Consider the following 25,092-nt stretch of genomic DNA (forward strand, 5'->3'; position numbering starts at 1 on the left):
GCGGGTGTTTGGGGAGTGAGGGCGCGGCAGCTTGGACGGGGAGGAGCGCTTGAAATTTCGGGGGGTCGGGGGGATTGCTACCTTAAGTGACAGCGGGAAACAGCAAACGTGCCCTGATTTTGGGCGGTCACCAGCCCGTTTTCGGGGGCACCAGGTATTCACTCCCCCCAAATTCAAATCTATCGCCTATTTCTTACACGCGCTGCTGGTACGAAGAAGCTCAATTGTAACAGGATGCATCTATCGAAACTACACCCTGAATATAGTTGCAGTGTTTGCTGCTGCAAATCAGTGATATTAGAGACAGTGCATACCTTTGCAATGCATTCCGCCTCTACTGCGCGGTGCATATCTCCTTTGCAGCGTCTTGTGCAACTGCATGTGGCGTGTCGCATGTAGAACGCCGCCCATTTGCTGGAGGCAAGGTGCCCTTAAGCCCCCCGTTGATACGGCTAGCTTCAGTGCTACCTCCCCCAACCAGTGCGCGTCTTTGAGCCCTGTTCAGCCCAACACCGCCCTAAAGTCGTTTTCCTATCAACAAATCTCACAAAACTTTCTAATCTGGCACCACCAGCCTTACAAATCCGCAAATGGCATATTGGGACACAGACTGAAACACACGTTTCCGTGTCTACTCGGATTTGATATCATTGCTCATGCTATTCTTTGAACCGGCCACCTTCGCTGACGTCAGGATACACATCAAACCTCCTCTGTCCATACAACGGTACTCCCTTCCTGATCTCCTCGATTTTTCCCGCCTCCAATTCGCGGATGAGTACACCTTCCTTCTCATCAAGCTGTTCTAGTACGGCCGCATTCGGATCGACAACCATGCTGTGTCCCCATGCATTGTATTCGGCCTCCATATCTCTCGCTGGACTACACAGTCCAACGTAGACCTGGTTGTCCGTTGCCCGGGCCCTCGCCAACAACTCCCAATGCAATGCACCAGTTGTGAGATTGAATGCGCCAGGGTACAATAGTAGAAACGCGCCCTTTCTTGCTGCAATCATCGCAAGTTCGGGGAACCGTATGTCGTAGCAGATTGCTATCGCGATCTTTCCGTACTCTGGTAGATCAACCAAGGTGATCTTGTTCCCTGGCGATAGCACTTCGCTCTCCTTGAACTTGATCTTCCCTGGGATATCGATGTCGAACAGATGCACCTTGCGGTGAGTTGCAAGCAGCTCTCCACTGGGCGCAAACGTCAGACTTGTGTTGTACAGCTTCTTCGCATCCTTGCTGTCCCTCTCCGGTATGCTTCCTCCTACAAGATATACACCCGCCTCTTTTGCCAACTTGCTTAGCGCGTGGAATGTCTGCGATTGCGATTCCGATGGCGGGGATGGGAGCAGTGTCTCGGCGTACTTGTCAAAGTACTTTGTTCCGTAAGGCGAATTGAAGCATTCGGGAAGCACTACAAGTTTTGCGCCGGCTTTTGAGGCATCGAGAACCTTTTGGCGTGCTGATGTAAGGTTCGCCGTCTTATCAGCGCCCGAAGCGAGTTGGATGAGCGCGAGCTTCAGGGACTTTTTCAGCAGTGAAGCCATGTTTGCCGTAGTCGCGCAAGAAAGAGGGAAGTTTCGAGGATATACAACCAAAGAATCTTTACACTCAAGTATGTACAATGTACTGTTGGAGGTCTTGTTGGAGTGTTGGAGTAGTGTTGGGGTGGGGTGGTAGCTCCGAACCATAGATGTCATAACTCGGTCGGACTTGCCGTCCGATAATGGCGGGGTGTACTTGCCGACGCGTTCGACGCGTCCCTTTTACGTTCTTCAACCTCACCCAACAACTCGTGGCAACTAAGCCACCTTCCACTAAGGTTGTTTCGATAATCATTCCCCGGCGCGTTTGACTCATCAGTCAACTGGATCATGGAACACCGAAACATCTGCTGATCAATCACCTCGCTCAGACAGAACGATTTATCGGGATAACTGGATGTATGAGTCCAAGTCACTTCCCCGTCTCAACGACGCTGCAAAGCTCATGCGTTTACTTGGTCTTCGGTCTCGTGTGCCCAAGCGATTGGTCATCTATGTTGGCTACACATGCTCCCTGAGATGTCCATAGTACCGATGACAGTTCGATCATTCTCGGAATTTGTATCTAGAGATATATACAGCTTTTCACATTTGAAGTTTGGTAAAACAATTGCGTAACTCTTCGAATCAAGGCATCAGGATAGACATAGTATTCACACCACAGGCCGGGACGCAGAGACGGCGTTAGATTGCCTACCGACGACTCTAGCCAGCGCTGGCTTCCAAATCTCTCCTTTGACCGATATGCTCAACATTAAGTACGTCATTTTCGGCAACTGGTCGCAGTTATCTCACAAACAGTGTTTCCGGATCTCCGAGGACGGCCATCCTATGCCCTGAACTCCTCCTTGCAGGTGGGATACCATATTGCAAATACCGCCGACTATCAAGACCCAGATATCTAGATTGCTCATACATAGTCCTCACAATTCTCCAAGTAGGGCGACTTTCGATCTGGATCATAAGACATACATGGGAACAAGTCCGATCTTGTCTTTTGTATGTCGAGAGCTACGAAACGATTACCGCAAAGTCTTCTGAACAGAAATTGACTTCACTATCAAGACGACGTCTACAAGTACGTGCGCTGGGCTTGATGTGTTTTAGACACTCGAATCGGTTTGCTGTCTAATCGAATTAGGGCGGACTGCCTGAAATATCTGGTCACGGAAGCTCTTTGGAGTTATTGAGTTCCTACTTCAGTTCAAACTAGAACCGAGACACGCTCCTGAATATCTCAATGTCAATGTCGCCGATCTTTCCGTACAGCGGAAAGAGTTGGCGAGTGTGGTATACAGATAACAAGTATTAGTACGATTGACGTGAAGGATATAAGTAATATATTTCTGCTCAGTGCCTCAACACATCAAGCTGTATCGCTCAGAGTCTTGTCTTTTGCTATCTCCTCTGTAACACGGACTTCGTGGCTCCCCTCCAGTTCTGACAATACGACCCAGGTAGGGAAGACGCACAACACTGTGATGCCGAAGTTGATACCAATGCTGACGAAGTGGTTCGCACCACCTTCTGATTGCATACTGTTACGATTGTTAGCCGATGATGCGTGAATGCTGTTCAAGAAAAAGAAGACTTACGCCCAAGCAACAGTTTGACCCAACGCTTCCACACCTCTCAGAATACCGGTAAGATGGCTCAAGTTAGAAAGGTCCGTCGCATACTGGCCAACCAACCAATAGAGAAATTGCTGGAAAGCCTGACCACCGAATTGCCAGAAGAAAACAAGCGCATAGCTCTTTCCAAAGCCGCCTTGGAACCAATCAAATACTGGAGACTCTGATGCATCGTAATTCTGTTTTTGCAGGATTGTAGCCCAGATCCATGTACCAACCAAGAGGGTGATAATGCAACAGAAGGCAATGCGGCCACGCGTCTTGATGTGAATCTTCTGATTGTCGAGTAGGAAGGCGATGATGAACGAGGAGAAGATACCGGCAAAGTTGGTGAAGAACGAGGAGAACGCGCGAGCTCGGACCGTGAAGTATGTTGTCAACCATGTGCTCATGAAGCCGTTGTAGAAGTAGCTAATGAAGAAAGCTGGTAGCAAGAGCAAGATCCGGCGGCTAACGAACAGCTTGCCAACAGCCTTGAACTCAGCACCCCACGTTGCGGCGCGCTCAGTGACGATCCGTGTGCCGTCTCTTCGCCAAACTTTGTGTGCTGGTGATAAGCACAGAGCGACCGGAAGACCAAGACACATGATGACAATGAAGACAATGTATGTCGTCGAGGAAACGGATCCGGTGGTCTTCTTGTTTGCGTTCAATCCAAGATTGATGGCTCCTCCTACGATCGGTCCAAGTGCCTTGGCGGTCTGCCAGATAGCGAGGTAAAACGCGCGGTCTCCAGGAGACGGGTATCCGATGATGATAGCAGCCTCAGCAGCCCAGAAGAAACCAGCGGAGATACCGCAAAGAGCGCTGCCAAACAACATGAACCATGTGTTCGCAGAGACATTGTTGGTGTAGAGTCCTGCGCCATATAGTGGATATCCAATGGCACCCAGTGCAAGACCATACTTCAAGCCGATCCGGTTGTTGATAGCTCCTGCAGCAACACAGACCACAGCAAAGAGTCCATATACCAGGGCGTTGGCAGCGGAGACAGCGTAGGGTTCAGCAGCTCCTCCAGCTCCTAGCCCACCAAGAGCATCCCACATACCCGGGGCCGTGAACGAGACACCACATGCTACCAAGATTTGGAAAGGCACCGAGCGGAAGAATGGCCCAGAAGCCTTGAGCGAGTCCGAGGGCTCAGACAAGGAGGTGGACGACATGATGACGCGGAAAAGGAGTAGGGGAGAAAAGACGGGATGAGGTGAAGAGCCTCAGTTCAACGTGGAGACTACATATCTTAAGAGTTCGGACGACACCGCGATCCTTGGCAAGCTTGTTACCCAATTTTTTCCCCTTAGCGATGGAGGTTGAGGCAATCGAGACGTTTGGTGTTTTCTATGGGGCGAGCACGACATCTGCGCTAACTGACTCGCGCGCCGTTCTGCGCTCCATGCGTGCCCGGCCTCCACCCTTTGGGGTATGACTTCACTCGACTTTTCGTGTGGCTTGCCAAGTTTAGCGCGGCTTTCGTCGGTTTGCGATGCTTATCCGCGAAAGTTGGGATATATGCGTCGTTTCGACATGAGACACGGGAAGCACGTTATGTTGGGATCGCTTAAGGATGTAGGAATTGAAAATTCTCCAAGTCGTCGAACGGGAAGGTGCAAAAGCTCGACAGCATGCGCCTTACATAACAAAGCGTATATCTGCCCATCAATTCAAATCTGATTGTAGCTTTGTCGTTATACACATGTATCTTCAGTTTCGCCAGCCTGAATCTTTCTTCACTGTTCTGCCACTTGACACTAACGTCAACTAGAGTGTCCCGTCTTCTTATATAGCGATCGTTTTGAAGTCCCTAGCCCAGGTCGAGTAGCAGTCGTTGATGCCAAAGTAGAGGCGGGTTTTGACAATAACTTCCAGTCAGTACTACAAAATGGCCTGTGGACGGGATTCAGAGAAGCTTGCAGTGGGAAAAGACGCAATTCTGAATATCACGTACTAGTCAAGGTGACTTTTCCCACTTTCCTGAATTGCAATTCGTGCACCTACGTTCTCGTCGTTCATGGTGTACTTTACTTGTGTTCCACATGTATTAGAAAGAAGAGCAAGGAAAATTTAGGAGATCTTGGTCAAGCAGTGCGCGGCATGGGTCGTCGTAACCATTAAATTAACCAAAAATTATTCTGCATCCAGGCTTAGTCACTGTCGGCCTCAAACACGTGCGGCAACGAAAGCCGCAGCCGTAGGAGCATCGATCTCGTAGTTCCTGTGCTCGGGGGTGATGATAATACCGTTGTCGCAGATGTTATCACCCTCATGGCAGATGATGAGAACCTTGTTTGCGGCAACAGGGCCAAAGGTCTCGTCACGGTCGGCATCGCCGAATGTTACAACAGCGGTGACACGCGCGGCTTGGGCAGCTGATAGCCTCTGGGTAGCAGTGTGTACAAGCTGTGCGCCCTGAGAGTATCCGGAGACAACGATCTTGGTTGAAGGGCAACGAGTGGCAGCCTAGATGCCAGGTCAGCATCGCTATAAATGTGAGCGTGGTGATCGCAGCACTCACTTGGTTGATCAAGTTGAACATAGTCGTAGCTCCTGCAGCATCTCCTCCAGCCAGGAAGCCAACGACGTTAGCCGGATAATTCACACCCTGGATGGCCAAGCGGCTGATTCCTCCAACACGAGAAGCCAGAGCATTGAAGAAAGTTGGACCTTCTGAGCCAGCCTCGCCAACGTTGCCGGCTACGCAATCGAAATCAGCACATGTCTTATGTTCGTTTTTTTATAGATCCAACGTACCTTGGGTGGTGCCACGAGCGTAAATGACGGTAATCGGACGGCATGCAGTACCATCGGTCAGTTGGTTGTAAGTGTCACCATTGTACTGGCGCTTGGTAAGGCCACGCTCTTCAACACTCTGGTTCTCAAGCTGTGCCGCATACTCCTCAACAGTAAGGTCCTTGTCGAGGAGGTCGGTGATAGGGAAGCTCACTCCGTTCGCTGGTGTCGGCGCAGCAAGGGCGGTGGTGAGAAGGGCAGCAAGAGCGAGGAGGGAACGAGCGCTAGTCTTCATGGTGAAAGGTTACCAGTGCTTGATGGGAAGAAACGAAGGAATTCCGCAAAAACTAGTAGCGATGGTTCATCAAGAATAGGTGCAGTGTTCAACCTTTTGTATCCCGAGCCACCACACTCCCAATGCATAACGAACATGGTCATTACCACAACAGTACTGTTCTTTGCGCTAGTGCATCGTCTCTTGTAAGCACATTGGCATTAATTGTCACCAGACCTTACCCATACATCTCTTTCTACCATTTCGACCTTCTCCTCCGCGTCGTTGACCTTGATGGTTCCTGTTTACCGCCATTGACACCCAATGACTACAAGTGATCCATTCACGTTGACCAGTGGTCGTCCAGTTTCCCCCCGACGCTTTAAATGACATGCAGCGCGATGCATCGGCCCTTTATTGCGGACTCCTACTTCTGGTTGGTTTCTCCGCGACCTTCTTCTTCACGTTAGTGAACCCCAGGTACCGCCGGCTGCTTATGAAACACGTGGGGTTGAACATGGTGTTTCCAGGACGAATAGAGAACATGATTACAGCCAACGCTGCGCAACGTGAGAACCATCGACGATACGATTCGTTATGCCGAGGCTGTCAAGCCTGTAGCGGCGCTATGAAGCGTCGATCAGTGAGAAAACTTCGATACAGCGCCGAACTTCAGCCGCCTCTTGTGGCTTGCATGTATGTTCGACGACAAGACATTGCTGCATACAATTGTGTTAGTGGCATGTCACTGTCCCCAGGTCGCATTGTTGCAATTTGGTGGCTTCCCATGTCAATGCGATGATGTCATGCCAAGCACCAACACCAGCCTCTTTGATAGGTGTTAAACGAACTCGAGTTCTGGAAACCCGTGCATTCAAGGATGGAATACACTTCTATCTGCCTAGACTGGCACTAAGGCTAACGAACGTTGATGGCTGGGTAAAGCTGAACGACACTTCCAGGCATCTGGTTCCTTGACGAATAAATGACACCAGCACTGCCAGCGCCATCACGAAACCAGCCAATAACAAGTTGCAAATCGTGCGAAGTCATTTTCACGTTACTAATAGTCTTCTGGTTTGGGAGAAAACTGGTGTTATCGCACGTCGTCGCAAACGTTCGGAAGCTCAATGGAGAACCCCGCACACGGTACCCGTTGCCAAGCATAGCATGCAGCAACAGCTGCTGAAGTCTTCCCTAATGCTCCTTTTGGCGTCTTGGTAACATTTCGAGCTTCCGTTTATGATCATGATCTGCGCTGTCAAGAGCCATGATAGCAAGAGTTGCATTACTCCGGTGACGGTAGCTGCTGCGGTATCGCAATGTTTTGGAGATACCGGCAGTCGACTGCCTGCCTGTCGTGAAGAGTGGGATGGCAAAAGCGTTGAAGTATAAGTTGTAGTTTAACGTTTGGCAAGATGACATCTATAATTGAGGTCAATATCCCAGTCCAACCAATATGCGGTCCACGCCCATCTTCGCAGTCTGCACAGCGGCACTGCTAAAAACTGCTTTCTCGTCACCAATCCACGTCCATCATCCTCATAAATCATTCCCTAGTACGGAACAATGGCCCCTACCAGTCGTCGGAAAGCCATTGGAGCAACAAATGCCGGATGAAGACCTTCAAGACATTATTTCGCAGATATCACGCGACAACATCGAGGGCACAATCCGAAAACTTGCCTCATTCGGCACGCGTCATACCCTGTCAAGTCAAACCGATCCGGTCCGAGGTATCGGCGCTGCGAGAACATGGCTTACAGCTCAGTTCCAAGAAGCCGCTGATGCGAGCGAAGGAAGAATGACTGTGGACTGGAACAGGTATTTGTGCCTGTACAGAATGCATGTGAGACATGTACTAACTTCTTATCTTCACCTCTGTAGCTTCATCAAATACCCTGGGGACAACGAACGCATCATCTTCCCGGTTAATATTACAACAGTAGTAGCAACATTAAAAGGCAGCGAGGACCCAGATCGTGTCTACGTGACAGGCGGGCATTATGACTCGCGCAACAGCGATCCTATCGACTACCAGGGCGATGCTCCAGGTGCTGTAGACGATGCTTCGGGAGTTGCGGTCTCCCTAGAGCTTGCTCGCATCTTTGCGCATTACAAGCCCAAGACCACCATTGTATTCACAGCCTTTGCGGGAGAGGAGCAGGGTTTGCTCGGCGCGGAGAATCTGGCGCAAACTTACAAGAATGCATCGGTGAATGTAGCTGGTATGATAAACCTCGATATGGTTGGTAACTCTAAGGCCGCAGACGGTACTGTCGATCCTTACAACATCCGCCTCTTCTGCCAGGGCACACCTCTGACAGAGAACTCTACAACAACTACCTCCCGTCTCAGCATTGGTGGTGACAATGACAGCCCTGCTCGCAACCTAGGTCGCTTCATATATGAAGTAGCCTCCAACGCCTTCACTGAGATGACAGTCCGCCTTATATACCGTCTGGATCGCTACAGCAGGGGCGGCGACCATCGCCCTTTCCTAGAAGCAGGATACACAGGTGTCCGATTCGTTCAACCTAACGAAGACTACACACAGCAGCAGTAAGTTTACGTACCTGAACTATATGTGAGACATTTTCTGACTTCATACACCCATATCTAGTCAAAATGTCACTGTACGCAATGGCAAGCAATATGGTGACCTAGTCGAATGGCTGGACTTCGAGTACAACACCCGCGCTGCTAAAGTCGTAGCGTCCACGATGTGGAGTCTAGCCAACGCACCTGGAGAGCCGACCAATGTTGGTATCAATACCACAACATCCGATAACTTCAGTCAATTCAAGTGGGACGCGCCGAAGGGCTTGCCGGTAGAAGGATACGAAATCTTGTATCGCGACACTATCGAGCCGCATTGGACAAACGTGATTGAGGTGGGCAACGTGAACTGGTTCAATCTTACTTCTGCGACAATCCACAAGGATAATGTCATCTTTGGAGTAAGAAGTGTAGGCAAGGGAGGTTACAAGAGTCCCGCGGTCTTGCCATTTCCATTTGGGTGTACGCGAAACTGCTAAGAGAAGTAGGTATTAGAAGGGACATACACAATTAAGCTGCGTGGAGGTTTCTGTTCTCTCCATACCTGGTTCTTTAACAAATAGTCCATGACGCCAATCCTGCTTCTCCTCCCGCAACGCCCGCTTGTTACCATGAACCACTCTTAGTAGAACCGAACTTGGCAGCTTGGATTACCAAATCTTGAAGGAACTATACTACTCGATTATTCGGGTCAAATTGACTTTGATACCGCCATTCGCCAACTCGTAGAAACCTCTGATTTCTTCCCCCTGCTTGTTTAGCTCCTCCATCACATTTGTATCTTCCATGGACGTAGCTTTGACAATAAAAGCAATTTGTATGACCTTGAGCGAGGTGAGCATAGAAGATAACTGTATATTGGAATTGCCAAGAGGAATGTATTGAGCTCGATGCTTATTGTAATGCGTTTTGTACCACAGGGCTAGCGTGTCGATGCGTACGGAAGTGACAACTTCGGCAAAAGCTGGGTGAAAGCTCTTGATCCACATGTTGAATACCACAGGGTGAAAGACCGAGAACGTGTTCAAGCTGAATGACAGGAGAGCAGTTTCGGCAAAGATTTGACGGCAGACGGAGAGCAAAGCGAGAGCATGCTTTGTTACTGTTGTGTTCTTTACTGCCTTGCTTGTCCGGTGGTATCTGATCATATATGTGTTGCCACCAAGCGCATATTCGAAGACCAAGCAACGCAGCTCTGGTGGGAGGCGTAGCAATGGTGAACCCTGTTGGTTTTCTCTCGCCCTGCATTGAAATCAGCAAGAAGTGTCAACCACACCTTGACTCAGTTACTCACATCTTAAAGTACTTTCCAGTTTTTCGTTCAACGTTGATTAGCCCATTCTCGTGAAAGCGAACCTTCTTGTGCCGGCGCTTCACTACTCCCGCGTCGATAAAGGCCTTTGTGCCTTTGGTAGAGGCTTTCTGGTTCTCGAGGTAAAGCTTGCGAGGTGCCATTATGATATCGTCAATGGTTCTGGAAGATGTGATTAAATGACTGACGAAATCGAGGAAGCTGAGCTGATAAATACAAAGATACCTTGGCTCAGTTACCAAGTAAAAGTCCGACTGGACCCTGAGAGGTGATTCAGACAAGGTAAGAGGAAGGAGGTGAGTGGTCACCGAGTTGTACTACTAAACACTATAATTTACCCCGAAGGTATATACTTTCACTTTCCTGTCGAAGCGGTAACACATATCGATAAGTACGAATTTATAGTACATGTTTAATGGCAGGGATAACTTGAAAGAGAGTTCGATCGTAAGTTAGTTAGATGTGCTTTTAGAACGAGAATGTTAAGCAGAGTATTTGATTTACATCTCTAAGCTATGTATCAGAATCAGAATCAGAAGCTTATAAACCCGCACCCCAGCATAGCCTGACATATGCATTGTTTTTCCAATCATACGGATTGAGACCTTAGGTCCTCGCGACCACCCCGGTCACTTGTTGAATGGAAAGAACAAGGAATTTCAAGGTGCCGTCCACTTCACGGAAGAGACCTGTGTGGCCATAAATTTGTCAGTACATGTCCAAAAGAGGATTGCGGATTATCGTCGTCTTACTCACCATCTTATGCATCATTGACGTTGATCCACTTCTTATCGGTCTGTTCAATCTTTATAGTGATCGGCTTTTCATGAAGACCTGGCTCGAGATGCTTACGTATCCGCTCCTCGTTGACCTTTTGAGTTGATGTATCTAAGACCTCGAACACTCGAATATGCAGATCTTGGAGGCAAGGGAGTAATTTTGCAAGGTTCAAGCCGTATTTCAGGTAGTGATAACTTATGCTGTTGGGATGGGAAATAACCATCTGAAAGAACGTGATCAATCTGCGTTGTTGTGGCTTCAGCTTCCTCAGATCCCTTGCTGCGTACGGAATATAATCGGTCGTGAATATGGTAAGCGTGAGCGGCATGAGTGCAGCTTCTGCATACACCTGGCGACAGGTGCGCAGAAGCGCCATGACGTTCTTCGGCTCTGGCGATGGAGACTCAAGGCGGCCACACAACCACGTGCGATATACATTTCCGCCTAACACCTAACATCGACGTAGGAAGTCAGTGTATGTCTCAGATACGATTCGTACAGCGAAGCTTCCCTACAAGTTTCCAGATGATATTGCGAATCTCAGGCGGTAGTCGTAGAAGTGGAGAGGTACGATTCTGCTTGGTGCTGACGGTACGTTAGCTGTTGCCCATACTAGGATGTTGGGTATGCCCACAGTTCCTTCTCATCACCTTTGGGCGCGACATTCAGCAGACCATTCCGAAATTTGTGATATCCGCGGGCGGGCCGCTTGATAACCTTGTCTTCGCTCTTTTTGATAATGGATGCTTTCTTTGCTTTCGGGATCTTGTCGCCAGCGGTGGTCTTGCGGGGCGCCATGGCGACTGACGATCTGAGCGTGGTGTTGTTCAAACAATGTGAGATGATGTTCGAAGATTGATACTCAAGGTAAAGGAAAGGAAAGAGCAGTTAATCGTATCATGGAAATCACGCCTGACTAGCGTGAGGCCGTGCGTTCGGTGAGCGAGGAGGCAAGCACGCGGACACGGGATTGGAGACGGGTGAGAACAGATGACTAGAGTAATGTGAATTACTACATACGGGTTGCTACTTGATCAACACAGTATTGCCTCCAACCGGACGCGAGGCTCACGGAACAGGGTAGGCATTGATCCCAAAGACTGCCGACAGAAAACTCACGTCAACAAGGTGTTAAGAGTTCATCATTGCCATCATATAGCAATAACTGCCTCTTACCGACGCGCGCCTCATACTGCCTCCCGGTAGAAATCGTTGTCAATATTTCATGAAGATACCTCTAGTGACAGTCAGTACAGGTACACGATCGGGCTATAATGACTGCAGCAAGAACGAATGTGCTCAGAGAGAAGATTGTAAACTCATCATAGATGGTGCTAGACGAGTCAAGGGATCAGGCCGCAAGCAGTCTTTACTCTCGTCTCAAGCCCAGCACCACCTCCGCCTAAGGATGATAACTAAGATTGCATCATTGCACATGAAAATGAAGAGAACAAAGTACTTACAGTTCAGGTCGGCTGAGGGTGTGATATCTGTTGCCAGCTAGCAGGGACGGCAGGAAGGGACGTTGCCTTTGTCGTGGGTTGCCAATACGTTGTAGTGGTTGCCCTTTTCAGTAGTCGAGATCGAGGGTGTCGTCTTTCTGCACATCAGGCCCATTAGCCTGATGCCATGCATCCCATTCGTCGCTCCCATCGTCGCTGTCACCGCTGTCAGCGCCATCACGGCCACTTCTTCTTCGCGGCAAGCCTCTCTCCAGCCTTATTTCTTTTCTCCTCTTCGCATATCTATCTCGTTTTCTCTTGTTCTTAGCTTTGGTCGTTGCGCTCGTGGTCGCCCACTGTTGTTTCTTCGACCCTGAAGGTTTATCAGGCTGTGTGTTGTCAACATCTGCGGGCTTGTGTGAGTCCTCTTGTGTTGGAGGACAAGGTGGTGCTGGACTCGCAGAGACAGCCTTGCCATCGGAGACTTCGCCGTTCTCTTTCTGTAGCCGCCGTTTGCGGAGCATAGCATGAATTTCCGAATGTCGGAACATGGCAATTTGCTCGTCTGTCAGGGTGCGCTTCGTGCCGTCAGGGTAGTAGCCTAACCCATCGTCTGCTTCGTCGAAGTACTCTTCGGCCGCCTCTGCTTCTGGCTCAAAGCCGTGCAAGACGTGTTCTGGAGCCGGCGCGTGTGGAAAGTGTTGTGTATGGAAGGCGCGTAAATCGTCCTAGGCTACGTTAGCAAATTGCTACTTTCTGGAGTGCAGACTCCAGGCTGTTGCACTCACAACAGTGACGGTGGGAATTTGGAGCTCCATGGCTAGTGTTTGGTTTGTAGAGCGGCAGGGATAAGCGCGCGCTCCGAGGCGCGGTATATCACGTTGGTGAAGACATGAGTGAGGACTAGAAGAAAGGGTTTCCAAGCTCAGAAGGCGCCCGACGATCATGCGCGCGATCACGAGGTCTTGGCTTCACCGCGGCATGACGTCTGTGCTTCCCACCTTCCAACGCCGCGTTCACCCAGAACCTGTAACGACATCCTAATGCACAGCCTTGAGCGATCATGAAGCCCGGATCTGTCGTCGCATACCCTTTCGCAGCCATCTCCCTCCTCCTTGCCACGTCTGCGCAAGCCCGCCCCTTTGAGAGCATCATCCAGTCGTTCAACATCATCAGCGAACAGTCGCCCCTTCGAGACTACATTATGGGCAACCCTGAGGAACAAGTGTCGACTGGTGTCATCATATCCGATGTTATCGGCAAGACACAGAACATCGCCATCTTCAGCGGCCTGACCAGGGACATCGACACAGTCTCTGGACGACTAGACAACGCCTCGCAGAACGCCACGGTGCTGGCACCGAACAACAGCATCATGCGCGATCTGAAGAGAAAGCCTTGGGAAGACCCCGAGGACTATAGCACCTTTGGCGCGGACGCATACGAAGGCACCGGCGGGCAAGATCGCGCGCGGGGCAACCTCGAGCGCTTCGTACAGCGGCACATCATACCAGAGAGTCCGTGGGAAGAGGGCAAGAAGGTCAAGACACTTTCCGGAAACGAGATCTGGTGGGAGTCCAAGGACGGCCAAAAGAAGGTAAGCTACGCCGCTATGTTGGTAGTCTCAGCATCTCGTTGGACATGCCCACGCCCCACCTTTCAGTGCGCCGGGCCCTTTCGTTTTCCGCCCACACAATCACAAATATCAGCGTTGCAAATCCAACAATACCCATCAATCAACCAATCACATTTAACTGTGTTACGGTGAGATGGCCGAGTTGGTTATGGCGCCAGGTTAAGGTTATCTTAACACATATTCCTGGTCACGAAAGTGGCGTGGGTTCGAGTCCCACTCTCATCAGCATTCGTCTGGCTTCAGTCAGATACCCCAGGTTCTTTTTTTGCCAATATATCGGCCTAGAACAGGCTCTGGGACTGTGCCGTACACACTGCCTCCTATTTTTGCTCACCATCACTAATTCTTTCGCTTACTTCAACCTTAATGAGTTTTTAGCTAACTTGCAACTTCAGATCCAACCAGCCGACGTCGTGGTCACAAGCATAGCCGACAAAGTCTCCAATGGCGAGATCTGGGTTCTCGAGGGCTCTCTCGCATAGGTACCATGTACTTGGCAGAGCCTGTATGTGGATCTTGACGTCGTGGGCGCTCTTTCTTCTTGAACGGTATTACGATTGTACAGTGGTTCTCCATATTATGCATTAGACGGTGTTATGATAAACCAGTGGTAGAAATGATGGTGGTTGGTTCCTTGAATACAAGCTCTGTGTTTCTTTTACTTTGTCCTGTCGCATTTACTCGCTACGCCACAACTAAGGGCCACAAGACATGGCAAGTCTCACAGTCCCCTACATCACTGTTCCCCGTAGTACTTCTCAAACACTCTCTTTAAAGATTCCCACATTCTCATGTCCGCTCCTCTTCAAGAATATCTTCATACTTTCCAATACCTGCTTCTTCAAGTCTGGCCTCTTTAGATTCTGCCCCGGAAATCCTCCATACGTGCTATCAAACTCGAATGGCTTGATCGCCTTCCAGATCCCGTGAATCGCCTTTGGCGTCAGCGGAATCATATTAGGATACGCCCACATGAACGAATACGATGTTGTATCTGGTACGCGGTGTGCGTTGTTGAAGCCAGACTATTCTCCCAGTTAGCTCATGAAATCTTACCAAAGCCACATGACGCAGCTAGACAGAATAGAAGGGGAACTAACAGGCACACTCATGAACGTATCAGCAATAAACAACTTCTTGTCCCACCACAGCACCGAACTACCATTAAAATGACCCCCGCACTGAATCATCTTAGCCTCGCCTCCAATCTCTTCGATCTCGGTAACCCCTCTAACCAACCTCCTCACACCATCCTTATCTTTACGATTCAACCACATCTCATCATCCCCACATAGATATACCGGACATCCAAACACGTTCGCCCACTCCAAGTGAGTCGTAAAGAAATGTGGATGGCTAATCACAATCGCCTTCAAACCGCCTTTTTCCTTGATGTAATTAATCGTATCGGGGTTCAAGAATGCGACGCAATCCCAAAGAATGTTTCCACCGGATGTCTGGAGTAAGATGGCGCGTTGTCCAATACCCAGTTGCTTGCGGGTGGTGCTGGAGTCGGCGAGACCAGGGGGTAATTCAGAAGGGGACAAAGGTGCAGTGGTTATGTAGTGGATTCGTGAGTCTTGCTTGTCGGTTTCGAAAGTGTTCTTCTGGAGGGGTTGGGTAGATGAGAGTGAGGTCCAGGATTGGCCGCTGGCGGGAACGTACTGGCGAGGATCCTGAGGATGAGTTAAATCACTTACTCTTCAGACTTTTCGACTGCAGTTTGGGTTTGGTGATGGACGTACATCGCAGATCCGACATGTCTCTGGGTGCTGCTCAAGTGGAACATCAAATTGCGTACCGCATGTTTCGCAAATTGCTAAATTGCTAGGCTCAAAGCTCATCTTGAAGATCAGATACAGTTAAATGTCAAGTCTGGAATCAATTGAAGCGATACAGGCAAGAAGGCAGGCGAAGATGCTGTCATGTCTACGGTGTGTGATGTATTGTAACTTCCAAAAGTGGGGTCCAAGAGGGGAATGAGCAGCTGATGACAGTTCCTCGGAATCCAGCCACTTTCGGGCTGACAAACGCCTCTGCTTACGCAACGTGAAGTAAACGAGGCCTGTGGTAGCCAAGTCACGATAGTCAAGTAGGCACAAGGTAATGTGCAATTGCGGGCCTGTGCTAAGCATGTTCCACAGCTTTGCTCTGGTGCTCATAAGTGATGAATTAACAAGTACGAGATCATGTATGTGCGAAGGTTTGTCGCGAGCTTTGACCTTCACACTGCAGAGTAACACAATGCTCGCATTGTTGGTTAAATAACAGAAAGTTTCATTGCAAGGCGATAACGATGTCCTGCGCCATCCAACGCCTAAGCAGTTCATACACACCAAAATGTGCATGCGAGAGCTGAAATATGCACATCCTACCGTACTACTGACCGCGCATCGTCTTGTGTCTTGGGCACTGCATTTGTAATCCTCGACCACTCGCCGTTGAAAGCATTCACAAGCCACCACTTGAGTTCTAAAGCTCCGTTAGTAACTTCCTCGCAATCCTGACAAAACCGTGTACTTACTGTCATAGACGATTCGGTTCGCGTTGTGAAAGTAGATGCTATGATCCGAATCCGGGAACACATGGACGTCGTAGTTCTCGATACCTGCAAGATCCAGTCGGTCGAGCAGAGTAAGTGTGTTCTGCATGTGCACATTGTCATCAGCGACGCCGTGCATGACCAAAAAGCGGACGTTCTTCGCCAGGGACGTGACATCGGTGATGGTAGAGTTGTCGTATCCTTCAGCGTTGTTTTGTGGTGTGTGCATGTAACGCTCCGTGTAGATGGAATCGTAGTATCGCCAATCAGTCACAGGAGCAACAGCCATTCCGTACTTGAATGTCTCTCCCCCGTCCTGCTCAAGCGTCTTCAGTGTGTTGAATCCTCCGTAACTCCAGCCCCAGATCGCAAGTCGGTCAGCATCGACGTACTTCTTGCTAGCCCAAATCTTGGCTGCAGCGATCTGATCGTGTGCCTCGTAGTAACCAATGTTGCCTCTCGTGATGCATCGGAGCTTGCGACCAAGAAAGCCTGTACCTCGTCCGTCCACTGTCACAACAATGTAGCCGAGACTAGCGGCAATGTAAGACTGGAAATCGACCTTGAACTTCTTATCGACTTCTTGTGAACCCGGACCGCTGTACTGGTAGAAGAGGACAGGATACTTCTTCTTAGGGTTGAAGTGCGGCGGACGACGCTCAAGGACGTTCAGTTCAAATCCGTCCACGGTGATCGTCTGATAGTTGAGGATGGGCATCTCGAGTGAGCGTACGAAGCGATCAAGAGACTTGTTCTCCTCAATGACTTTCTCGTACTTGTCCTTGTTCGATGGCGTACTGATAATCTTTTGCCACGGGATACCAGGACCCTTGTAGGAAATCAGGGCATAAGAGCCACCCGCTGAAAAGGATGCTCCATAGTACCCTGAACCCCCATCCTTCAAGACTTCGCTCTTTCCAGTACCGTTCAGATATACAGAGTAAGCGTGTCGTTCCATTGAACTCTTCTCAGTCGAGAGGTAATACACAAGGTTGTTTGTGAGGTCTACTCGAGAAGGTGCATCCGCAACCTCCCACTCACCCTGTGTAAGCAACACAGGTTTGTCGCTGTCCAAAGGTGAGAAGTACCCAATATGGTCGTAACCCTCGTGAATGATTGTGTCGATGTAGCCATCATCCTTGCGTCCGTTGTCGGGATCAGCTGGTACGAATGTCGTCTTCTGAGAGACTTCAAACCAGCCTCCGTCCAACTCTGCGACATTCTCGGTTCTTACTGTCTTGCCAGTGCGCTTTTCGACATCCATCAGAACGAGCTTCAGGATGTCACTCTCGCGATTGGTCTCACGAACAAGAACTTGCTTCGTCTTCCCAGCCCAGACGATCTCGGTGATTAAACGGTTCTTGTCGCTGAAGTCGTCCTCGATATCGACACTGAACACTTCGCCCTTCTCGACGTCGTAGAATTGCAGCGACACGATAGGATTAGGTGCGCCGGCCTTTGGATACTTGATGTCGCGAACCTCGGGGTAGTTCTCCTCGCCCGCCTTAGGCTTTTCTCCGCTTGGCCGCGAGACGAAATATTGAACGGGGTAAGTTGGCACGGTAGACTCGTCGGTGCGCAAGAAAGCAATGTACTGACCATCCTCGGACCACCAAGTCGCGCTGTTTCCTTGAAAGACCTCCTCCTCGTATACCCAGTCAGGCACGCCGTAGAATAGCTCAGAGCCGCCGTCTTTTGTGATTTGAATAACTTCCTTGGAGTTCAACTTGCGGAGGAACATGTTGTTGTCCCTCGTGAAAACAACCGCATCCGACTGGGGTGACAGCGAAGCCAGCTGTATCATGCTCCCTGGCTGCTCAGGGTCAAGAGGCTCGCCAGTCTGTGTCTCGACGTCAAAGATCCAGTATTTCGCAATACCGGAGTGTCGCCAATTCTTCTGGTAATCCGACATGACAAGCACCTTCTTGAAGTCCTTACTTGGCCAAACGTCACTGGGATAGACGTATGTGCCATCCACCTCGAACGTGTTCTTCTTCATGAGCGTGGTCTTGCTCGCAGAAGACTTTGCTTCGCCCTTGGTCCTGATATCCTCGACCACCAGGTATTCCTCGTCCCCAGAGCCCTTCTCAAGCAGCAGGCCATCCTCTCCCTTTGGTCCCGATATCCACGCGACGCTCTGTTGTTGGGGATAGAAGCGGCCTCCAAAGACGTCGTCCATTGTAATCTTCTTCCCGGAGCCCTTAGTAGAGGTAGCGAGAGGGTCGTGTGGCCGCGACGAAGTATGCTTGTAGCTCCCGCTCATCAAGAAGAAGACGAGCGCAAGTGCCCATCCTGCTACACAGGCTGTTCCTACAATCCACAACCACCTTCTTGCCTTCTTGTCTACGGAAAGAGGGGCCTGGTATCGCCCATCCTCGACGTCGAACGACTCGCGCGCCTGGCTTGCGTAGTCGTCATCATCTGTGTACTTCTCCCCACGATTCGAATGCAACGCGCGGTTGATGCTTGGATCGTTGATATGTTCGAGAACGAGCGACGTGGTCGAGATCGAGGATACGGAAGCTTCGGAGCTATCTTCTGAGCTGCGCGCGGATCTCTCTTCCTTGGTCAGCAACTCCGTCTCCTCCTCCTTCGGGGTGCGCTGTCGCGGCATTGTAAAGTTCAAGTAAGATTAATTGTGAGAACGATTATAACATCCTGCTGAAAAGTAATGCCAGATTTGAAAAGTCAGCCTGAAAGAAAGGGTACAGTGGCGAGGCGCAGGCGCGAGTTATGGACAGTGTTTAGAGTTGCGGAGTTCACGCGGAGGTGCGGGAGCTGGTGTTGGCCGAAACATACCAAGCCACTCTTTTGACGCAAGGGGCCGGCTGCTCTTGCACTAAGATTTGCACACAATGGAGTCAAGACATAGTCTTCTATTCAAGCCCAATTTGGGGAATTATCGGAAGGGTAGTAATACCAGCTGAGCCAAGTCTAGATTTCATAGCTTCCTTACGCCGTACGCTTCTATGCAGAGCCTCAACTGCCCTGCGTTTCCCAGACTTTTGAATCCATTCAAGTGATTGCCATACTCCCCACGGATACTGATACAGCCAAGAGCTCGCTATTACGCCTCATGTTTCTACGGTGGTTGAGTTGTGGATGGGTTGTCGACGGTTCCATCGAATAGTGACCTCGGTTCTGCAGTAAAAACAACTCCTTGATTATGCTGCTCGGGCGCTGGCGCTCTGCTTCCGTTGATAAACTCGCGCGCGTCGGCAGGGGTCGTCGAGTTGTCAGTCTATGACGGCAATGGACCGAGATAATCCTAGAAGCATTGCTTAGCCGAAAATCAATAAGACTGACAGGTATCGTCCTTACCTCCTTCATGGTGCCTACGGCATACATCTTGTCCACCTCGGATCTGAGACCCTTGATCTTAATGCGGATGTTGGTACCCTTTTCAATGACCTGCTCTCCATCGTCTGTCCACTGCGGCGGTGTAGCATTGGCGTCGAACTTGATTTCAGCGGGAATCATCTGTCGCTGTCAGTGACGGGTAGGTGCATTGAGGTATGGTAAGAATTACACTACGTCCCACAAAGGCCTGCAAAGAGCCGCAGTCGACGAAGAATCCAGTACGCAGTACTGAGGTAACAATGCCGTCCATCTTGACGTGGTTAGCAGAGGACTCGATGATCCCGTCGGACAATGCCACATACCACCTCGCCTTTGTAGGGCCGCCATACGACTGCCTTGTAGTGCACAACGTACTCGGCAGATCCAGAGCCAGGCATGACCTTGCCATCAGAGATATCGAACGAGTCCAGAATACACACGATGGTGTACTTTCCGGTACTCGATCCCTCCTCTTTCTGCAGCAATTCGCGATGGATGTGCTGACGGATGAGAGGACCAAAGTATGACGGATGCAACTGGATGGTCTTCTCGAGTTCTTTGAGGAAAAACATGTTGCGCGTTGTGCGAGGGATACGGTAAGGTAGATGCGCGCGGTTCTTGGGGTGAGGTAGACGAAGTTGCACGGTTCAACGGTAGAGATCGGTAGAAGGTGGAATGACAGGTAGACGGCCTTGGTTGCTACTACGCGACTCTATTGTCTTTATTCTGACTGGCCCAGTGAAGAGTCGACAGTGTGTGGTATTCAACGCGCGTGCTTCAGCGAGACGCGCCTTCGGCCTGCAACGCAGCCCAGATTCTTATATCCAGCAGCCCATGCGCACAATTTCCAGAGTGTTCGCGCCGCTCGTAGAAGTCCGAGGTATACAGAGGTAGCAGATGTGGGCCGAGTGGTGAATGCTAGCAGAACAATGGTCGCGCCAGGAAGGTTGAGCTTCCAAAGGCTGCAGGGCTCTCGGCGCGGAAAATCACTCGCTAAGGCCCGAGCAGCGACACAGCTCCCACCTGCCAGCTTGCGCACCCCCACACACCCATGTCGTGATAGCCATTCACCCTGCGCCATCATCCTCTCGGCTCCCGCGGCCGGTGCACTGGTCTTTCCACGCTATCCGAGCTCGACCTCTTCACGCCGCATCTCCAAGACATGATTTAGTCTCTTGACGGCCATCCCACTCTTTTGACACGCGCCCAAGTTCCCCATCCGGCATCATGTCTCTCAATCTGGAGAAACAACTTGTCTTCGTACGTCATACTTCAACAGATGTCTGTACTGAGCTGACTGGAATGTAGTACGGAGCATACCACCATAATAAAGTAGGCGATACCTGCACGGGGCATCTTCACATGTCAACTAACATGCCATGTGTCAGGTCAACGTCGGCATACATTTGCTCTGTGTTCCTCCGATTCTGTTGACATCTTTCCTACTGGTGAGAATCTTGACAGCTATCACGCTGCTTTCTCTAACACGCCCGTAGCTCACCAACACGCCTGCCGTTCCACTACCGTCATGGCTCTCCGTACCTAATCTCCCGTTCAATGTCGGCACTGTTGGGGCCGTCTTGTACTCGACCTTGTACATTCTCATGGAGCCTGTCGCAGGTGCCATGCTGGCTCCAATTCTCATCGGCAGCACCGCGTATGCGAACCACCTCACATCGACCTATGGTGCGACTGCCAACTCCTGGGCCGGCGCAGTCAACATCGCATGCTGGATTGCCCAGTTCATCGGACACGGAAAGTTCGAGGGAAGAGCCCCAGCGCTGTTGGACAACCTCGTGCAGGCCATCTTCCTGGCGCCCTTTTTCGTTTGGTTCGAGATACTCTTCAAGCTCGGCTACCGCCCCGAACTGAAGCGCCGGATAGACCAGGCCGTTGAGCTGGAGATTGTAAAGTTCAGGAAGAGCAAGGAGAAGGGTCAGAACGGCTCTGCGAAATGAGGACAGACATCGACAGTGGATATATACTGTATGAGCAGATAAGCACCCAGCTATTGGCACTTGCAAGATAATCAAAGGAGGCGTTGGGGGATCAGAAGACAGTGCAATAGTGTATGAATACCGCAAGAGAAGAAAGCATTGCGCAGGAGCAAGGTGTACGCGGCGTCTTAGAGGCATATGTTGTCTTTGGTGTTCAAGTTTGCATAAACGGCTGCATGTTTCTTGAGATTCATATAACATAGTAGGATACCAATTTAGAATGTGTTATACTTTACAAGGCGTTGGTGTCTCTTGAGCTGTAGGTGAGGGTAGAGCTTGCAAGCAAGAAAAGCGAACACAGACTTTTGAAGTAAGTACTTGGAGTGTGATGACATGAAGCTAAAAGAAGCTTCCGTTTTCTGAATTGTATCGTACACCGAGAAGTAGTCCGGAGGTATCCACCATCGTCTACTTTATCTCTATCAAAGTGTGGGGTACTTGGCCATGTACTGAGGTTCATCTGCCAAGCTCGAGATGTGCTGCAAAGTTCCGGACATGACCACAAGATGCAGATAAACGAAACATGGTCTCTCTGATGGCTTTTCACCCAGTGCGTGCACGCCGAATCACCCTCGAGAGCGGCCAACGTGGTGTTGTAGTGATGGAGCTCGGTTGAGATGCGGCTTTTTTAGGATTAGTGGTAGACGCCAAGGTCCGCGCTTTCCTCCCGAACCGCAGGACTTTCTTCCTCACAGCAGAGCTCCCCATCCTCCACTCCATCACCATCTCCCCTCTTCCATACCTGCATCAATCTCAATTGGTTGCAGAGCCTCCGAAATAGACTCTTGAGCAGCCACAGCCATGTTCTCAAGGGCCATCCGCCAGTCGAGCCGCCGGGTCGCTGCAATCTCTGCCACGAGCAGGATTGCGTCGGTAAGTCCATCGCAACCGCCTGCAATTGCGCCTGCCGCACCGTCCAGCCATCGCCAGTAGCCCCAAGAACCGATATCCGATGCCATTGGTGCCGCAATGGAGCTTCGTTGATGGAACTGCGTGGGCTGCGCTGGGCGGAACGAGCTCCCCTCTACCGAGATGCAGTGCTGATACCTTTTCTCCGCCACAGGCCCGCGCTCCCGCGTTCATCAACGCTACCCGATCCTACGCCGCCGAAGCGAAGGCCACCCCCACCGAGGTTTCCTCCATCCTGGAGCAGAGGATCCGCGGTGTCCAGGAGGAGAACTCCCTCTCCGAGACTGGTCGTGTTCTCTCCGTCGGTGACGGTATCGCCCGTGTCCACGGCATGAACAACGTCCAGGCTGAGGAGCTTGTCGAGTACGCCAATTGAGCAACATGACAAACGTTCACGGAAGCTAACGGGTGGCAGGTTCGCCTCCGGTGTCAAGGGCATGTGCATGAACTTGGAAGCCGGCCAGGTCGGTGTTGTGCTTTTCGGTTCTGACCGTCTCGTCAAGGAGGGTGAGACCGTCAAGCGTACCGGAGAGATTGTCGACGTTCCCGTCGGCGAGGCTCTTCTCGGACGTGTCGTTGACGCTCTCGGTAACCCCATCGATGGAAAGGGTCCCCTCAAGACCACCGAGCGTCGCCGTGCTCAGCTCAAGGCCCCCGGTATCTTGCCCCGCCAGTCCGTCAACCAGCCCGTACAGACTGGTCTCAAGTCTGTCGACGCCATGGTTCCTATCGGACGTGGTCAGCGTGAGTTGATCATTGGTGACCGTCAAACCGGAAAGACCGCCGTTGCCCTCGACGCCATGCTTAACCAGTACGTAATTTCGATAACAACTGCAAGCCAGACAAATACTGACTTTGTATCCTAGACAGCGATGGAACAAGGGTACCGACGAGACCAAGAAGCTCTACTGTATCTACGTCGCCGTCGGTCAGAAGCGATCCACCGTCGCCCAGCTCGTCAAGACCCTTGAGGAGAACGACGCCATGAAGTACACCATCATTGTCGCCGCCACTGCCTCCGAGGCTGCGCCCCTGCAGTACATCGCTCCTTTCTCTGGCTGCTCCATGGGAGAGTGGTTCCGTGACAACGGCAAGCACGCTCTTATCATCTACGACGATTTGACCAAGCAGGCCGTTGCCTACCGTCAAATGAGTTTGTTGCTCCGCCGTCCTCCTGGTAAGCTATGACGATATCAAACGCCTGTGAGACATGCACTGACTTCGAATCTTCAACTTTGCAGGTCGTGAGGCTTACCCCGGTGACGTTTTCTACCTCCACTCTCGTCTCCTTGAGCGTGCCGCCAAGATGAACGACAAGCTCGGTGGTGGTTCGCTCACCGCTCTGCCCGTCATTGAGACCCAGGGTGGTGATGTGTCCGCTTACATTCCCACTAACGTCATTTCCATCACCGACGGACAGATCTTCTTGGAGGCTGAGCTCTTCTACAAGGGTATCCGTCCCGCCATTAACGTCGGTCTCTCTGTCTCCCGTGTCGGTTCCGCTGCCCAGGTCAAGGCCATGAAGCAAGTCGCTGGTTCCCTGAAGCTCTTCTTGGCCCAGTACCGTGAGGTTGCTGCTTTCGCCCAATTCGGTTCCGATCTCGACGCCGCGACCAAGCAAACCTTGTCCCGTGGTGAGCGTCTCACCGAGCTCCTCAAGCAGAAGCAGTACTCTCCTATGGCCGTCAACGAGATGGTTCCTTTGATCTACTCTGGTATCAACGGTCTCCTCGACTCCGTACCAGTCAACAAGGTTCTCCAGTGGGAGGCTGACTTCCTTGCCCACCTCCGATCGAACGAGTCCGACATGCTCGCCCAGATCGACCGGGAAGGTGCTCTCAGCAAGGATCTCGAGGCTAAGCTCAAGGAGGTCGCATCGAGCTTCACCAAGAGCTTCGTCGCATAAACGAGTTGAAGGCTGGAAGAGTGGGTATTGTCTATTCCAATGTTCTGAGGGGCCAAAAAGTGCTGATTGGTCTTTGAGAATAGATGTATAATAGAAGATGCGTCCTCGCCATCAGCTGTGTCTCAATATGGAAGATTTGTTCGTTTTTCTGCATTGACCTCAGCCTGGCAACGCACGCCTACCTTGGTCGACGAATACCTCTTGTGATTCCCTGTGCTCTTGTTAGCGGTACATATACAGCTCATGAGAATGGGGTGGCTGGGCTCTGTATATGACAAATGAACGTTTCCTCTGTTAGATCTATGTTATGAGTGTGATGGTCGTGACACTAGTGCTAACAAGAACACTGATCTCACATGATATCCCATTTGGTCACCTAGAATGACTAACGTTAGGTCAATACTAATACCGTATACAAGGGTAATACTGAACAGGTATAGAGATAACAAGCTTTACCTTGCAGCTTACATTGGCTTCTAATTAGAAAG

General features: G+C 50.7%; 13 protein-coding genes and 1 non-coding gene across 14 annotated transcripts; 5 read left to right on the forward strand and 9 right to left on the reverse strand.

Moving 5' to 3' along the window:
* Positions 1-634: 634 nt before the first annotated feature.
* Positions 635-1,727, reverse strand: CC77DRAFT_1024403 (carbon-nitrogen hydrolase). Its single transcript, XM_018525860.1, has one exon. It carries the CDS (start codon positions 1,551-1,553, stop codon positions 660-662), a length of 894 nt encoding a protein of 297 aa, XP_018381406.1. The 5' UTR covers positions 1,554-1,727; the 3' UTR covers positions 635-659.
* Positions 1,728-2,871: 1,144 nt separating this feature from the next.
* CC77DRAFT_998131 (MFS general substrate transporter) lies at positions 2,872-4,672 on the reverse strand. Its single transcript, XM_018536530.1, has 2 exons — positions 3,146-4,672; positions 2,872-3,088 (listed from the first exon to the last, which is right to left on the reverse strand). The coding sequence occupies exons 1-2, from the start codon at positions 4,342-4,344 to the stop codon at positions 2,917-2,919; spliced, it is 1,371 nt and encodes a 456-aa protein (XP_018381407.1). The 5' UTR covers positions 4,345-4,672; the 3' UTR covers positions 2,872-2,916.
* A 625-nt stretch (positions 4,673-5,297) lies between these two features.
* On the reverse strand, positions 5,298-6,388 carry CC77DRAFT_409239 (cutinase-domain-containing protein). The gene is made up of 3 exons (XM_018531607.1): positions 5,930-6,388; positions 5,694-5,872; positions 5,298-5,638 (listed from the first exon to the last, which is right to left on the reverse strand). Exons 1-3 carry the CDS (start codon positions 6,201-6,203, stop codon positions 5,339-5,341), a joined length of 753 nt encoding a protein of 250 aa, XP_018381408.1. The 5' UTR covers positions 6,204-6,388; the 3' UTR covers positions 5,298-5,338.
* A 1,118-nt stretch (positions 6,389-7,506) lies between these two features.
* Positions 7,507-9,315, forward strand: CC77DRAFT_409233 (putative zinc metalloprotease). The gene is made up of 3 exons (XM_018531606.1): positions 7,507-8,006; positions 8,070-8,744; positions 8,806-9,315. Exons 1-3 carry the CDS (start codon positions 7,642-7,644, stop codon positions 9,218-9,220), a joined length of 1,455 nt encoding a protein of 484 aa, XP_018381409.1. The 5' UTR covers positions 7,507-7,641; the 3' UTR covers positions 9,221-9,315.
* On the reverse strand, positions 9,316-10,196 carry CC77DRAFT_1078733 (hypothetical protein; the record flags this gene model as incomplete). Its single annotated transcript, XM_018529293.1, has 2 exons — positions 9,316-9,983; positions 10,036-10,196. 2 exons carry the CDS (start codon positions 10,194-10,196, stop codon positions 9,416-9,418), a joined length of 729 nt encoding a protein of 242 aa, XP_018381410.1. The 3' UTR covers positions 9,316-9,415.
* A 360-nt stretch (positions 10,197-10,556) lies between these two features.
* CC77DRAFT_1024407 (hypothetical protein) lies at positions 10,557-11,687 on the reverse strand. The gene is made up of 4 exons (XM_018525861.1): positions 11,468-11,687; positions 11,349-11,418; positions 10,810-11,284; positions 10,557-10,742 (listed from the first exon to the last, which is right to left on the reverse strand). Exons 1-3 carry the CDS (start codon positions 11,629-11,631, stop codon positions 10,814-10,816), a joined length of 705 nt encoding a protein of 234 aa, XP_018381411.1. The 5' UTR covers positions 11,632-11,687; the 3' UTR covers positions 10,557-10,742; positions 10,810-10,813.
* A 267-nt stretch (positions 11,688-11,954) lies between these two features.
* CC77DRAFT_1043680 (hypothetical protein) lies at positions 11,955-13,154 on the reverse strand. Its single transcript, XM_018527327.1, has 2 exons — positions 13,064-13,154; positions 11,955-13,003 (listed from the first exon to the last, which is right to left on the reverse strand). Exons 1-2 carry the CDS (start codon positions 13,091-13,093, stop codon positions 12,404-12,406), a joined length of 630 nt encoding a protein of 209 aa, XP_018381412.1. The 5' UTR covers positions 13,094-13,154; the 3' UTR covers positions 11,955-12,403.
* Positions 13,155-13,301: 147 nt separating this feature from the next.
* Positions 13,302-14,393, forward strand: CC77DRAFT_1098661 (hypothetical protein; the record flags this gene model as incomplete). The annotated part of the gene is made up of 2 exons (XM_018529963.1): positions 13,302-13,872; positions 14,307-14,393. Exons 1-2 carry the CDS (start codon positions 13,339-13,341, stop codon positions 14,391-14,393), a joined length of 621 nt encoding a protein of 206 aa, XP_018381413.1. The 5' UTR covers positions 13,302-13,338.
* On the forward strand, positions 14,039-14,136 carry CC77DRAFT_t92. Its single transcript has one exon. It is a non-coding gene; the product is annotated as a tRNA-Leu (tRNA).
* A 94-nt stretch (positions 14,394-14,487) lies between the features above and the next one.
* CC77DRAFT_1024410 (hypothetical protein) lies at positions 14,488-15,880 on the reverse strand. The gene is made up of 3 exons (XM_018525862.1): positions 15,657-15,880; positions 15,012-15,587; positions 14,488-14,936 (listed from the first exon to the last, which is right to left on the reverse strand). Exons 1-3 carry the CDS (start codon positions 15,753-15,755, stop codon positions 14,670-14,672), a joined length of 942 nt encoding a protein of 313 aa, XP_018381414.1. The 5' UTR covers positions 15,756-15,880; the 3' UTR covers positions 14,488-14,669.
* A 96-nt stretch (positions 15,881-15,976) lies between these two features.
* On the reverse strand, positions 15,977-19,227 carry CC77DRAFT_1024411 (putative dipeptidyl-aminopeptidase B). Its single transcript, XM_018525863.1, has 2 exons — positions 16,436-19,227; positions 15,977-16,383 (listed from the first exon to the last, which is right to left on the reverse strand). The coding sequence occupies exons 1-2, from the start codon at positions 19,065-19,067 to the stop codon at positions 16,283-16,285; spliced, it is 2,733 nt and encodes a 910-aa protein (XP_018381415.1). The 5' UTR covers positions 19,068-19,227; the 3' UTR covers positions 15,977-16,282.
* Positions 19,228-19,409: 182 nt separating this feature from the next.
* Positions 19,410-20,749, reverse strand: CC77DRAFT_1024412 (DNA-directed RNA polymerase II 19 kDa polypeptide). The gene is made up of 4 exons (XM_018525864.1): positions 20,116-20,749; positions 19,983-20,063; positions 19,775-19,933; positions 19,410-19,721 (listed from the first exon to the last, which is right to left on the reverse strand). The coding sequence occupies exons 1-4, from the start codon at positions 20,362-20,364 to the stop codon at positions 19,695-19,697; spliced, it is 516 nt and encodes a 171-aa protein (XP_018381416.1). The 5' UTR covers positions 20,365-20,749; the 3' UTR covers positions 19,410-19,694.
* Positions 20,750-20,943: 194 nt separating this feature from the next.
* CC77DRAFT_1024414 (DUF962-domain-containing protein) lies at positions 20,944-22,016 on the forward strand. The gene is made up of 4 exons (XM_018525865.1): positions 20,944-21,052; positions 21,101-21,124; positions 21,181-21,240; positions 21,289-22,016. Exons 1-4 carry the CDS (start codon positions 21,020-21,022, stop codon positions 21,748-21,750), a joined length of 579 nt encoding a protein of 192 aa, XP_018381417.1. The 5' UTR covers positions 20,944-21,019; the 3' UTR covers positions 21,751-22,016.
* Positions 22,017-22,494: 478 nt separating this feature from the next.
* CC77DRAFT_1024415 (ATP synthase-like protein subunit alpha) lies at positions 22,495-24,791 on the forward strand. The gene is made up of 5 exons (XM_018525866.1): positions 22,495-22,662; positions 22,853-23,061; positions 23,114-23,509; positions 23,565-23,875; positions 23,940-24,791. The coding sequence occupies exons 1-5, from the start codon at positions 22,591-22,593 to the stop codon at positions 24,602-24,604; spliced, it is 1,653 nt and encodes a 550-aa protein (XP_018381418.1). The 5' UTR covers positions 22,495-22,590; the 3' UTR covers positions 24,605-24,791.
* The last annotated feature ends 301 nt before the right edge of the window (positions 24,792-25,092 follow it).

This window comes from Alternaria alternata (assembly GCF_001642055.1).
Source record: "Alternaria alternata strain SRC1lrK2f unplaced genomic scaffold CC77scaffold_23, whole genome shotgun sequence".
NCBI classification, from domain to species: Eukaryota; Fungi; Ascomycota; class Dothideomycetes; order Pleosporales; family Pleosporaceae; genus Alternaria; species Alternaria alternata.

Bases quoted from the DNA above. Each gene is read 5' to 3' on its own strand.
- CC77DRAFT_1024403 (XM_018525860.1), bottom strand. From the start codon at position 1,553: ATGGCTTCACTGCTGAAAAAGTCCCTGAAGCTCGCGCTCATCCAACTC.
- CC77DRAFT_998131 (XM_018536530.1), bottom strand. From the start codon at position 4,344: ATGTCGTCCACCTCCTTGTCTGAGCCCTCGGACTCGCTCAAGGCTTCT. The intron at 3,089-3,145 runs GTAAGTCTTCTT...CAATCGTAACAG, and splicing joins GGTCAAACTGTTGCTTGGGC to TATGCAATCAGAAGGTGGTG.
- CC77DRAFT_409239 (XM_018531607.1), bottom strand. From the start codon at position 6,203: ATGAAGACTAGCGCTCGTTCCCTCCTCGCTCTTGCTGCCCTTCTCACC. The intron at 5,873-5,929 runs GTACGTTGGATC...TCGATTGCGTAG, and splicing joins CGCTCGTGGCACCACCCAAG to CCGGCAACGTTGGCGAGGCT. The intron at 5,639-5,693 runs GTGAGTGCTGCG...CCTGGCATCTAG, and splicing joins TGTTCAACTTGATCAACCAA to GCTGCCACTCGTTGCCCTTC.
- CC77DRAFT_409233 (XM_018531606.1), top strand. From the start codon at position 7,642: ATGCGGTCCACGCCCATCTTCGCAGTCTGCACAGCGGCACTGCTAAAA. The intron at 8,007-8,069 runs GTATTTGTGCCT...TCACCTCTGTAG, and splicing joins ATGACTGTGGACTGGAACAG to CTTCATCAAATACCCTGGGG. The intron at 8,745-8,805 runs GTAAGTTTACGT...ACCCATATCTAG, and splicing joins GAAGACTACACACAGCAGCA to TCAAAATGTCACTGTACGCA.
- CC77DRAFT_1024407 (XM_018525861.1), bottom strand. From the start codon at position 11,631: ATGGCGCCCCGCAAGACCACCGCTGGCGACAAGATCCCGAAAGCAAAG. The intron at 11,419-11,467 runs GTGGGCATACCC...ACGTACCGTCAG, and splicing joins AAAGGTGATGAGAAGGAACT to CACCAAGCAGAATCGTACCT. The intron at 11,285-11,348 runs GTAGGGAAGCTT...CGTCGATGTTAG, and splicing joins GCAATATCATCTGGAAACTT to GTGTTAGGCGGAAATGTATA.
- CC77DRAFT_1043680 (XM_018527327.1), bottom strand. From the start codon at position 13,093: ATGGAGCTCCAAATTCCCACCGTCACTGTT. The intron at 13,004-13,063 runs GTGAGTGCAACA...AACGTAGCCTAG, and splicing joins AAATTCCCACCGTCACTGTT to GACGATTTACGCGCCTTCCA.
- CC77DRAFT_1024410 (XM_018525862.1), bottom strand. From the start codon at position 15,755: ATGAGCTTTGAGCCTAGCAATTTAGCAATTTGCGAAACATGCGGTACG. The intron at 15,588-15,656 runs GTACGTCCATCA...ACTCATCCTCAG, and splicing joins AGACATGTCGGATCTGCGAT to GATCCTCGCCAGTACGTTCC. The intron at 14,937-15,011 runs GTTAGTTCCCCT...CTGGGAGAATAG, and splicing joins ATACGTTCATGAGTGTGCCT to TCTGGCTTCAACAACGCACA.
- CC77DRAFT_1024411 (XM_018525863.1), bottom strand. From the start codon at position 19,067: ATGCCGCGACAGCGCACCCCGAAGGAGGAGGAGACGGAGTTGCTGACC. The intron at 16,384-16,435 runs GTAAGTACACGG...ACGGAGCTTTAG, and splicing joins GAACCGAATCGTCTATGACA to AACTCAAGTGGTGGCTTGTG.
- CC77DRAFT_1024412 (XM_018525864.1), bottom strand. From the start codon at position 20,364: ATGTTTTTCCTCAAAGAACTCGAGAAGACCATCCAGTTGCATCCGTCA. The intron at 20,064-20,115 runs GTATGTGGCATT...AACCACGTCAAG, and splicing joins GGCCCTACAAAGGCGAGGTG to ATGGACGGCATTGTTACCTC. The intron at 19,934-19,982 runs GTAATTCTTACC...TGACAGCGACAG, and splicing joins AGGCCTTTGTGGGACGTAGT to ATGATTCCCGCTGAAATCAA.
- CC77DRAFT_1024414 (XM_018525865.1), top strand. From the start codon at position 21,020: ATGTCTCTCAATCTGGAGAAACAACTTGTCTTC. The intron at 21,125-21,180 runs GTAGGCGATACC...GCCATGTGTCAG, and splicing joins GAGCATACCACCATAATAAA to GTCAACGTCGGCATACATTT. The intron at 21,241-21,288 runs GTGAGAATCTTG...ACACGCCCGTAG, and splicing joins TGTTGACATCTTTCCTACTG to CTCACCAACACGCCTGCCGT.
- CC77DRAFT_1024415 (XM_018525866.1), top strand. From the start codon at position 22,591: ATGTTCTCAAGGGCCATCCGCCAGTCGAGCCGCCGGGTCGCTGCAATC. The intron at 22,663-22,852 runs GTAAGTCCATCG...TCTCCGCCACAG, and splicing joins CCACGAGCAGGATTGCGTCG to GCCCGCGCTCCCGCGTTCAT. The intron at 23,510-23,564 runs GTACGTAATTTC...TTTGTATCCTAG, and splicing joins CTCGACGCCATGCTTAACCA to ACAGCGATGGAACAAGGGTA.